Raw genomic sequence first — 12,100 nt, forward strand, 5'->3', positions numbered from 1 at the left:
GCATTGCAGTTTGTTGCGTATTGGGCTGCATAGCCACAGATCAGTAAGGGTGCCCATACTGACCCCTGTGCACCACCAAAAGCGCCAACAATGGGCACATGAGCATCAGAACTGGACCATAGAGCAATGGAAGCAGATGGCCTTGTTTGATGAATCACGTTTTTTTTAATATTACGTGAATGGCCGGGTACATGTGTGTCACTTACCAGGGGAACAAATGGAACCAGGATGCACTATGGAAAGAAGCAAGCCAGAGGAGGTAATGTATGTTTTGCTGGAAAACCTTGGGTCCTGCCATCCATGTGGATGTTACTTTGACACGTACCACCTACCTAAGCATTGTTGCAGACCATGTACACCCTTTCATGGAAACGGTATTCCCTGATGGCTGTGGCCTCTTTCAACAGGATAATGCCACATAGCACAATGAGTCTGAGGTGTTAACTCCAAATTCCCCAGATCTCAATGCAATTGAGCATCGTGGGATGTGCTGAACAAAACCATGGAGGCCCCACCTCGCAACTTAGAGAATGTAAAGGATCTGCTGCTAACATCTTGGTGCCAGATACCAGGGCATACCTTCAGGGATCTAGTGCAGTACATGCCTTGATGGGTCAGGGCTGTTTTGGCAGCAAAAGGGGGACCAACACAACATTATGCAGCTGGTCATAATGTTTTGGCTGATCATTGTATGTAAATTATTAGTTAATCATTTTGTAGGTAAATAAATTGTATGCATGTATCATGAATGTTTAAGCTTTAAACAGCACATGCCTGTGGAAATCAGCATTGCTTTTCACGCAGCGAAGCACATCTTTGGTGTTTCCTACTTCACCATCTGTAAATATGAAAAGCTGAAAAAAAGAGAGAAATATTTGAACATCCAGGACAATAATCCAAAATTAAATAAACAATCCACAAAACATTTTTTTTCCTTAAGAATGTAGAAGAACACTCTTCAGATTTCTCATTGTGAATGAAGAATAATGTTACCTGTCTTGGGTGGTTGAGGACACAAGGCTGCTTGTAAATGTGTTCCAGAGCTGGCAGAATCTCTGTGCCCCCCATGTCTGCTTGCATCTCCTTTACCTTTTGCACAGCCTGCTCCATAGTGTCCTGACTGTACTGCACACTTTGACTAAAGCCGGAGAAACATACAGCAAACACAGCAAATTAACTAACCTGCTCTATATCACTCTCATACACTCACTTCATCCAGGCCAGTTACCACAAGTTATGAGGTGGGACCTGTGCAGGTCAACATGCCCACGTTGCAATTACATGCATTCCCATACATTCACACCCAGAGGCTGCTAATCTTTGCTAATATATCTACTAGCATGTTTTTGTTTAAAGAACCCAGAGAAAACCCACATGGACATGAGAAGAACATTTCACCAGTGACAGAACCCCGAGCTCAAAATCAGGACCTGGAAGGAATCGAAGTTACTTGTTTCTCCCACCCAGGCCTTTATCATTTCATTTCATCCATTCTTGTGTCTGATTAGTGACAGAAATATTACATATTTACTGCTTCATCTGAGGGGAACTCACGGGAAGAAGGAATTATAACGAGAGCCAAAACCATAGATGTTGAAGTAACAGTCCATGGGGAGACTCTTCAGTAGCAGGAGAAGAGTGTCCTAAACACATCATTACACACAGTCAGTATTATTCTTAATTCAACCTAAATTTACATGGCAAAGGTTTTCATAAAAAATGAAAGAAAGAAAAGAAGTGTTACAGTTCAGTTAAGTGTTGAGACTTACCCTGGCACAAGCAATGCGTTCTTGTGCACCTGGTCCATTATGCATTCTGCAGGACATACTGCCAGATCTGTCCATAACAAACACAAACTCACCACACGATGACATAGAGGACATCACTGACTCAGGAAACTCTGGATAGAAACTGACCATGACCACAGGATCTCCCATAAGAGTTCCTTACAAGAAAGATACATGAACAGGACAGATACATTTTTTAATATTTGCCATATTCAAACTACATTACAAACATTAAATTAGCATCAGCAATGATCATCGGCAATGATGCTTGTCTGTTTCTTTGTTTGTCTGTTTAAATAAATATTTTATTTAAAGAAAATATTGAGACAATTAAAAACATTAATTTATTTAAATGATACAGTCCTGGAAATGCTGTATTTTGAGAAAGTTTTATTTTATTAAACAGATAAAATTGTACCTGGCTGTGCTGCAGGAGCTCCAGCCTCCACTATAGCAGTGAGCTGATGAGGATTCTGATAATGTAGATACAGCTCAACATCTCTGTCAAACATGTGACCTGCATTAAGGCTTACCTACACACACACACACGCACGCAAATACCCAGTGTTAAAAACAACTCTTCTTCTCCTTCTTCTTCTTCTTCTTCTTCTTCTTATTATTATTAATACCACTACAATGATTGATCAGTTAATTAATTAATCAATTCATTACTTAAATGTTATTAAAGGTTACATAAAGGTGAGTGGGTGTGATAAAACAGTTCTGCAAATTTTAAAGCGCTTCATATTTCATAGACATGAATTTGAGTAAATGTGGCATCTGACAAGGACTATTAGACTCCCGTTAGTCAGACATTAGTCTCCTGTTAGTCCGAAAGACCCACTTTGGTGTAATGATGAGTGTGAGTGTGTAAGATCTAATCAGGGGATTGTTAGGGGCATTCCAAAAGCTTCAGCTTGGGTTTCTTCAAGTCATTTTGTAGAGGGTTTAAAATCTCTTCATTTTCTCTTTCTTGACTGATTGTGACACATTTGCTTCCAAAATTTTCTCCATTTATCTATCTGTAGTTTCTAGTGCAACCAGCTGCCACTCAACTTTAAAGCTCCTGCTATTTTAGAGATGCTCAGACCCAGTCGTCTAAACATCACAATTTGACTGATGTGGAAACAACTTTGATCTGAAAAGTCATTTCTTACACAACTTCAAGAATGCCTGTTTGCTTGCTTCCTAATCTATCCCACCATCAATGTTCTTCACATCAACTGTCAGTGGATTTAAATTGAATGGTTGATCCTGTGTTTGTGTGTGTGTATGTCAAGGTCTGGAATATAAACAAGTAAGTAAACAAACACTCAGTTCATGTAGTCAACATGTTGGACACAGAAGCAATAGGCAGTCATGAAGACCTGAGATACTTCTACAAGGGTCAGATGTTATGGCCAGATGACTGGGTTGAACCATGGAAGCACCCCAAAAGCTTTGGAAAAAAGTCTGTAAACAACTGCATGTTTGTTAAATAGAAACGCTGTGTTAGATACCTATATCTGTTTGCACAATACACCCATTGCCTAATCACTGAGTCAGTAATGTTGAAATTGATTCATCAATCAGATTTAGTCAATCATTACACCTCTAAACTATATAGCTCTTTATGGACACACATGCTTTCTCATATCTCTCTCTCACACAAACACAAACACACACACACACACACACACACACACACACCTTTGCCTTGGTGTGGTCTGTGTTGAGGAACATCAGAGGTTCTAGAGGACATTTGGACTCCACTTTAGTGATGGGGTTTGGGGAGCTTATGTGTGCAGTAAAAGAGAGAGAGTAGGGGATACCAGTGGAACTTGATGTTATCTCTGATACTATACCACCCCCTGTACCTGAAAATAAAACAGACAATAGATTATACAATACATTCCCCTGATGGATGATCCATTTAGCTACATGCATGCCTGCTCATCAGGATTCATTACACTGAGATGTGACAGTAAAGTGTGTCAGATATTTTTCTGTAATATATGTTTAGTAAGTGACAGTAAGTTGTGTGCTGCTGGATGTGTGTGTTTAATACCAGCTGGTGTGTAGCGAGGGTTGAGCACTGCAGGCAGGCAGAACTGCAGTGAATGGTCAGCCTGCACACTCAGCTCAATGATATAGATGAAGGTGACAGAGGCGCTCTGGCGTGGGGGCAGAGAGCCCACACTCAGCCTGAACACGTCCACAGACTCCTCACTCTCCTCCAGCAGAAACGCCTGTTCACCTGAACTCACTGCATCATCATACTGCTCCCGCGCCTGACACAGGGCAACATACATGTGTTAATGTTGCATTCCCCCCTGAGTGTCAGGCATGTTATCCACCTACATTCATCATTCCATGCTGCACTGACATTCCTGTTAACCAGTCTACAGGTAAAACTACTGTTTTACTCACCTCCTGTTTCTCCTGCACCTCAGCCACTATCTCCTGATCTGCAATCTTGGCGCTGAATTGGCAGAGAGCAGCTCCTGAAGGCATGGGGAAGACAAATACAGCCTCCAAGGGGTTATCTTCCTCATTTAGATATTTCAGGGTGGAGGTCACTGTCGCTACATGCCCCTGAACTTGCAGTTCCACCTCGATGTTCTTCAGTGGAACTAAACAGAAAACAAAGATGTCAGGAGTTACAGTTTACATTACATTTTGAGTTTTTCCTCCAAAGTAGCAAGGAGAGCACTCAGTTCAAACATTTATAATGCCTATCAGCATCTGCACAAAGCAGCTGTACCATCACATCTTCATCAAAATACAGAAGCGTGCTCTGTACAGATGACAATCTGTACAGAGCACCCTAGCTGTCACAGATCTCTACACAAATTTCAATTTATTTGGATTTAGACAGATGGTATAATGCTCATTTCACCAGCTCTTTAAAATGTATTAGCCACAACAGTGTCAATGATATGCCTCTGCCTTGTAATGCAGTAGGAGACAAATGAACTGTGTAGAATGGATTGAAACAAAAAGAGCAGCAGAAATATTTTACCACGTAGTCTATTGTATTCAGTTTCCTTCTTTGTTCAGACCAGTTATTTGATATTTTCCTTTTATGTCAGTGATAAACATATAGTGCAACAGTCTGTATACTGATGTGCAGACTCATAAAGCCAAGTAACCAACATGAAAATCTTTGTTTATTATTATGAGTGAAATCTGACATGAAGTGGACTGCACTATGTTGATTTTGTGTCAGCTTAATAAAATAAAATCTAGAAAAGATATATGTTTCAAACCCAAAAAGTCAAATTGGCAAATTGGAGTTACATATCAGTTCAACAGTGTTTTATCATTTATGCTGCATGATACCATTAGGTCCACTGACACACAGTCCCCTCAGAAAGTGCTGGAAGGAAATATTTTGTTTTTGCTATTTTGAGATGAAAATATGAGTATAAGACAATAGATCAGGTATTTCAGGTATTACTGGAGGACTGTGATACCTTCACCTGCCCCCTGGAGGTTGTTGATGACGTCACTGACTTTTGTTTTGAGGATTTTCTTTACAACTCTAACAATTGGGACAAATACTGTTGTTTTCCTCAGCTGACCAGTTTGATATCCCCTCTCTGGATTTTATGGAAATATTTTCTACACTACAATTTCAAAACAAATAACTTAAATTGTATTTGCAAATGCGTTTGTTAATTGTGTAGGCATGAATTGTGAAATAATTCATTTGCAATTGCATTTTCCATCTTTTATGAGATAGCAGCCTGTCATTTCGAAGTAGGAATAGTTTAGCAGTTTGGAAATACAGAATGAACAGTATTAAGTAAACCAGACACGCGCTCCTTCTTAATCTTCGACCGCTAAAAGCTCTCAAATGAGGTGGCATGTGACGTCATTTCCAAATTCAGCCACGCCCCATAGTTTACTCTCACTCCATACACTCACTGACAGGTTTCTGAATATGTTAAAATGCAAACTATAGTACATGATTTACATTTACATTTGAATTATGTCAGACACACACATCTAGAAACAGGATTTGGAATTCGTTTCGAAAATCTTCAGGAAAATACTTATACTCATACATTTTTCTGTCTCTGGATCCACCTCAGCTCTGATCAGGATAAATGTTCAGCATAAAGTGTTTACTGTGAGTGAGTGAGTTAAAGAAATGGAAATAAACAACAGTAAAAACAACACTGTATCCTACTACCTGGCTCGTTCTTGTTTGTCAGCAGGCCACAGTTCATTTTGTTCCTCTTTTGCAGAAATCCTAGCACACTGCTGAGGTAAAGTCCTGAAAATAAAGCTGTTTATCAATGCGGGTTTAAATTCAGTTACACGCTGAGTATCTCATACACACACGAACCACGAATAAATATTAACAGGAAACAGAAAGTTAAAGCGAAGATAAACATCCTACAGTTTCCTGTCAGCTGACGCCTGCTGCAGGTTCAATTGAAACTGATGACGTGAATTTTGTCCGTAAAGATCCCGAGGAGGTTTTGCGGAAACGCTGGACTGCGATCCAAATACGCATTTCGAATCTTTCTGACTCTTTTGCCTTCCATAAATGAAGCGCCGGCACGCTTTTTACCGACACACCTGTTAAAAAGCAGGACGGTGTTTCGATTATGGAAAGCCAAAAGAGTCAGAAAGATTCAACATGCCTATTTTGATTAAATTAAGCAATATATCATACATGCGTTCTAACCGGGAGCGTAGTTTCTAGTGGGGATGAGGGGAGGTAATATTTTACTTTGTACCATTATTTGGCTTCTGAATCGGGTTTGTCATTATAAATAAGACAAAAATAAATACTAAAAGCCCCCCCCCCATTGCACAAGTTGGAAATTTGTAACACAATCCGTTCTTTTTACTTAGTTTCTACCCTTTTTGCAGTTGTACTGATCCCAAGTTTACAGTTCTTTCCTGCACCGCAAAGCCATTTTAAATGTTCACAATAAATGATGTGTCTGAGTTTTAATCAGTTACTGTGTGCGTTCATTTAACTTGTTAATATACCTTCTGTAATTTGTTGTAATGAAACAGTCATTTGACCCCACCCCATACACTGACTGACAGGTTTCTGCAAAAAGAATCGTACAGAACGTTTATAAGCTCATTGGTACCCGAGGCTGTAGGAGACTTGGCCTGAAATAGTATAAATGTGAAAGTATTTGGAAATAAGCGTCAAAGCAGCGTCTTCTGGTGAACCATCTCACCTGCTTGTAACCATGACGACACGAGCAACTGATGGGCTCGTGATAATCACACAGGAGTTTAACGTAAAGAGAACTTTACGTTATTTTTATTAGCCTGATTTTAAAGAATGAAACCGCATAATATCCTAGTGTTTAAATTGTCCGTGATTATCTGTTATGAGCGTATGATGGTTCAGCAGGTAATGCCGAGTTCACACTGCACAGTTTTAGCCCTGATTTTCAGTGTAGACTAGTTTTGCAAAGAGTGATAATTTGTCGGCGAACACGGCAGATCTCCCTAAACATGGACATGCATGAGGACAGCTCACTCACAGCACAGAGAGGGGGAGTAGGGGTGGAAAACAAGATGCTAGCCATGACAACATAAAACAGTTCAGGAAAACATAACTGAAGTTTAGGAGTGGGAGAAAAAAATCATAGTACAATCCATAAGGTCAGTCACCACACCAAACACTAAAGCTTAGTGCTTTACAGTTTGATGATTTTGACCTCCATGATGTATAATCACACTATTGACTAGAAGTAGAACTCAAAATTCAAATTCAATCACACAACAAAGCAGAATGATACAGTAATACAGTGTGCATATGCTGGAGAGACTGAGATGAGGTTTGAAGAGAAAAAGCTAAGCTACTAGGCAGACAGAAGTGAAAATGCTTTCAGCTTTTTAATGTGTTTAATGCGAGAAAAGAACCAGGTTCTTGAATTACCTTAGCTCACACACACACACACACACGAGAATATTAACCTGGTTTCCGGCAGAACTTGTGTTGTTTGCTTGGCTGCTCTGCTGTTGTGAAATTTTGTAAATAAAAGAAATCAAAGAAAGAAAGAATTTTATTTTACATGAAGATTCAGACAAAAATCATTTCAGGATTTTTTTTTCTTCAGAACAAAAAACAACTTTCTGAATCCCACTGCTATCAGGTGCTACTGATCTGCTGGATGGATTTTACAGGCCTGATTTTCAAAGATTTTACCTCAGAGAAAATGAGGAAAAAAGCATTTTTAGCAGAAATGTTAAGAGTAGTTCATTGGGTTTTCTGATCAACACCCAAAACATCCGCACTGCCCTCTGTGAGCCATGCAAAACAAAACTGCCTGCATACATAATAATTATATAATGACAATTCATAATTATTGTTACTCCTCTGCCCCGAGCTCTAACATATTTTATTTAACAAAAACACACAAGACACAAGAAGTGAATTTTTTTATTATTATTTTTATTATTTATACATTTTTCACACATGGAAAAAACTGCACTAATGATTCTCATTACTGAGTCTGCTGCTGCTCTCCGTCTAGAGCCACACAGGAATGTGCGCTCGTCTCATTAAATATCTCTCCCTCAGAAACTTCTGCCTCTCTTCAATCCAAGTTTGTCTGGCTTTCTCCCAGTCCTCTTTCTCTTTCTGCCAGCTCCTCTTCGTTTGCTCCCAGTGCTCTTTCTCTTTTTTCAAGCTATCTCTCTCTTCTTCTAAGCCCTCTTTCTCTGTCTCCCAGCTCTCTTTATTTTTCTCTCTCGCTTCCTCTATGTGCTGTTTCATTTTCTTCCATCTTTCTGACACTTCCTCCCATAACACTCTTTGTTTCTTCCAGCTTTCTCTCTCTTTAGTCTGGTCTTCTTTCTCTTTCTCCAAGACCTGTATAATCAACTCTGCTATTTCTTCTCGCTTCTCATAGACTGAGATGGAAGCCTGGAGGGCATTGATGTCTTGCAGAAGTGCAGCATTCCTCTCCTCCACCTCTCGCAGCTTCAGGCTGTTTTGCTCCTCCAGCTCTCGGGCCTTCAGGTTGTCATACTCTACAAACTCTCTAGCCTGTGTTTCTGCATCCATCTTAGCACCAGACAGACTTTCCGTCTCAACTTCTTTATCCTCTGTCTCACTCTGCTGCAGGTCTTTCTGTCTTTTGTTCTGGAGCTGCTCTCTCTCCTCTTCTATCTGAGCCTGGTTTTGCTCCAGATCCTTTATCTTTGCCAGTAATCGCTCTGTCCGTTCCAGGTGAGCGATTTCTCTCTCCTCCATCTCTTTCTTAAATTCTCTAAATTCTCCCTGCATTTTTTCGTGCAGATTATTCAGCTCCATCTTTCTGAGATTATTTTGTCTCTCATTTTCCTTCTCAAGCTCTTGTATCCTCTTGGCCATCTCTTTCTTCTCCTCTTTGAGTTGTTCCACCATGTTGTCTTTCTCCTGCATCTGCTGAATCCATGTCCTGCTCTGCTCTTTCCAGGAAGCCATCATCTCTTTGACTTCTCTTTTTGCTGCAGCGAGTTTCATCCTCTCGTTCTCCAGCTCGGACACCTCTCTGTCCTGATGCTCTCTGTCAACAAAAAACATGGCTTCCACATCCCCTAACTTTAGAGTAACAATATTATTCCTGTCGTCTGCTCTATCTCTCTCCTCATTTTTGTGAACCTGAGCTTCTTTCAGATTATTTACTGTGCTCATTAGATCCATCAAGAGCATCTGATTAGCTCTATCTCTCTCCATCTGTTCCTCCTTAAAATCTGCTAGAGCTCTCTGCATTTCTGCATGCAGATTATCACTCTGCTCTGCCTCAATGAGCTCTTCAATTCTTTCTCTATCCTTCTCAAGCTCTCTCAACTTTTTAGCCATCTCTTCCTTTTCCTCTTGCATTTTTTTCATCATGCTGTCTTTCTCTAACAGCTTCTGACTGCTGCAGGAGGCCACTGGCTCTGGTTGGTCGCTCTCTAGTTTGCTAAAATCTGCCATTTCTACACTAAAATACAGGACGAATAAACAATACAACCTGTTAAGATCTCTGTGTACACCGCTGATGACGTGCTATCGCGTTGTGACGTCAATGGTACGTAAGAATTAGAACGTTCGAATTTTCCGCGTCAGCATGCGTCACGTGACGGCCTTAAGCGCCCGCGCGGATCTCGTGCATTTTAGCCAACTTTGCAGCGCCGTTTCTTCCAATGGACAAGAAGAGCTGCAGCTCCGGGCTTCAGCCACTAGAGGGACTCAGAGACTTGCAGATATTAATGTTTCTTAAGCCAACTCATGAGGCTGAAACGCTCGAAACTTGAAAGAAAACACGGCACAGGTTTAAAGGTTTGCTTTCGAACATCAGCTTGTGCATTTTATTCAATTCTGTCACCATAATACGGGATTTTCTCTAATTAAACAATATAATTAAACACACAGTAGTATCGCCCCGTTCATTTCACCTCAGACTGATATGGTGTGCTGTTTAATAAATGTTATTCGTGATATGAACTGTTTTTTAGGACTCTGAATGAAACATTAAAACAAATAAAATACCCGTGCTCTGTAACAGGAGCGACGTGAAGCTAGTTAGCATCAGGCTAAATATATGTACGTAAATAGTAGCCACGTTTGCTAACAAGCTAGTTAGCACTAAGCTAAACATTTTTAGTTGTTTTTTTTTTTTTTAGCACCAAGCTAATTATTATAATTATGTAAACCCGTAGCCACATTTGCTAACAATTGAGATAACATTAATACTATAAGTATACACCGATTAAGCATAACATTATGACCACCTGCCTCATATTGTGTTGGTCCCGCTTTTGCTGCCAAAACAGCCCTGATCCGTCGAGGCATGGACTCCACTAGACTCCTGAAGGTGTGCTGTGGTATCTGGCACCATGATGTTAGCAGCAGATCCTTTAAGTCCAGTAAGTCGCAAAGTGGGGCCTCCATAGATCGGACTTGTTTGTCCAGTACATCCAGAAATATCCCCGGAGTTGGCCTCCCAACTGTCAGCTAGTTCACAGTTTCTGATCACTGTCTGATTTGATCACAGTTTGGTGGTGAGAGCTGGGATATGTAAATGATTATTCAAAGAGCAATGTATGTTACAGTAGATTCTAGAGTGACCTCAAAATATGTTTTCCTACAAAGATCTCAGCATGTGTGCCAATGAGCATAAGAAGGTATACATACAATATTCCTTGTCCATACATGAATAACTAGTATTGTGTAAACTGTAACTGATGTCATTTCCATGCCCCACAGTTTACTCCCACCCCATACACTGACTGACAGCTTTCTGTATATGTTCTGTATACAGAACTTACATTTGCATTCATGTCATAATTTGCTAGGAGAAACCTATTTATTTATTTAAGCAGATCTATATAGTGATTGATAAATGAATTACTAGAATATTATAATACATTTTGCTCACAACTGCAGAGATTTAGTATTTTCATTATTTGCTTTAATTTTATTTCTTTATTCATAAATCAATAAAAATGATCCAAATCCTAATATTAGAATTACCATACCCCAGTGGCGGGTGTGCATTTAACACCTAGGCCAGGGGTGTCCAATCTTATCCACAAAGGGCCGGTGTGGGTGCAGGTTTTCATTCCAACTGAGCAGAAGCCACACCTGAGTCCACTGAAAGCCAAGATCAGTTGATTAGCCAGTTGGAATCAGGTGTAGCTTCTGCTTGGTTGGAATGAAAGCCTGCACCCACACCGGCCCTTTCTGGATAAGATTGTACACCCCTGACCTAGGCCTTCACCAAATTGATTTCTTCTCCTCTGTCAGCCATTGTGACTACTCTGACTACTCCAATTATCCAATCAAAGGACGGGAAATTGCTGACGTAATGGTATGCCTGCTAGATGGCCCAGTGACGCCAACTCGAAATCTGATTGGTTAATGTAATAATTTCATTGAAACTTATTTTAAGCTACGGGCGTCTGCACTATTGATTCTGAAGGCCTTAAGGGCAGATTTCTGTCACCCTGGCAACACATGATGTCAGCCACTGGCTGAAATATGATTGTATAAATACTCTTATCATAAATATACCCTACTTGAAGCAGCACAACCAAGCGAAAAGCTATGAAATGTAGAGAATAGGCTATTGGGAATAATTTAATACACATTCATGGAAAAATATATTAAATATATTAAAATGCAAGTCAGTGATTCAGATCACTGCTGTTTAGGCCATCATAGAAGGCCTTGCTGGCCCTGACAGACCACCACTGCCATACCTATTCCTAGGATTTTGGCAATTTGTGAACTACTTGAAGAATCAAACATAGGGAGGACACAAACTTTATGAACAGAAGGACCCTTACATTGAAGTGAATAAATGGATATTACAAACACA

At 40.1% G+C, this 12,100-nt stretch overlaps 1 protein-coding gene across 3 annotated transcripts in view; it reads right to left on the reverse strand.

Annotated features, from left to right (window-relative positions):
* The window catches only part of LOC131364523 (von Willebrand factor A domain-containing protein 5A-like), a 35,167-nt gene extending 28,835 nt beyond the window's left edge, over nt 1-6,332 (reverse strand). For 2 of the 3 annotated variants that reach the window (XM_058407708.1, XM_058407706.1), the window contains exons 1-9: nt 5,965-6,168; nt 4,197-4,399; nt 3,835-4,057; nt 3,477-3,643; nt 2,206-2,320; nt 1,770-1,945; nt 1,555-1,643; nt 994-1,138; nt 775-854 (exon numbers count right to left, since the gene is read on the reverse strand). In XM_058407708.1, the coding sequence (XP_058263691.1) occupies nt 775-854; nt 994-1,138; nt 1,555-1,643; nt 1,770-1,945; nt 2,206-2,320; nt 3,477-3,643; nt 3,835-4,057; nt 4,197-4,399; nt 5,965-6,001 (1,235 nt within the window). In that variant the 5' untranslated portion in view covers nt 6,002-6,168. The other variant, XM_058407707.1, reaches the window with a different exon arrangement.
* Between the last annotated feature and the right edge of the window lie 5,768 nt (nt 6,333-12,100).

This window comes from Hemibagrus wyckioides, linkage group LG14, assembly GCF_019097595.1.
Source record: "Hemibagrus wyckioides isolate EC202008001 linkage group LG14, SWU_Hwy_1.0, whole genome shotgun sequence".
Taxonomy (NCBI): Eukaryota; Metazoa; Chordata; class Actinopteri; order Siluriformes; family Bagridae; genus Hemibagrus; species Hemibagrus wyckioides.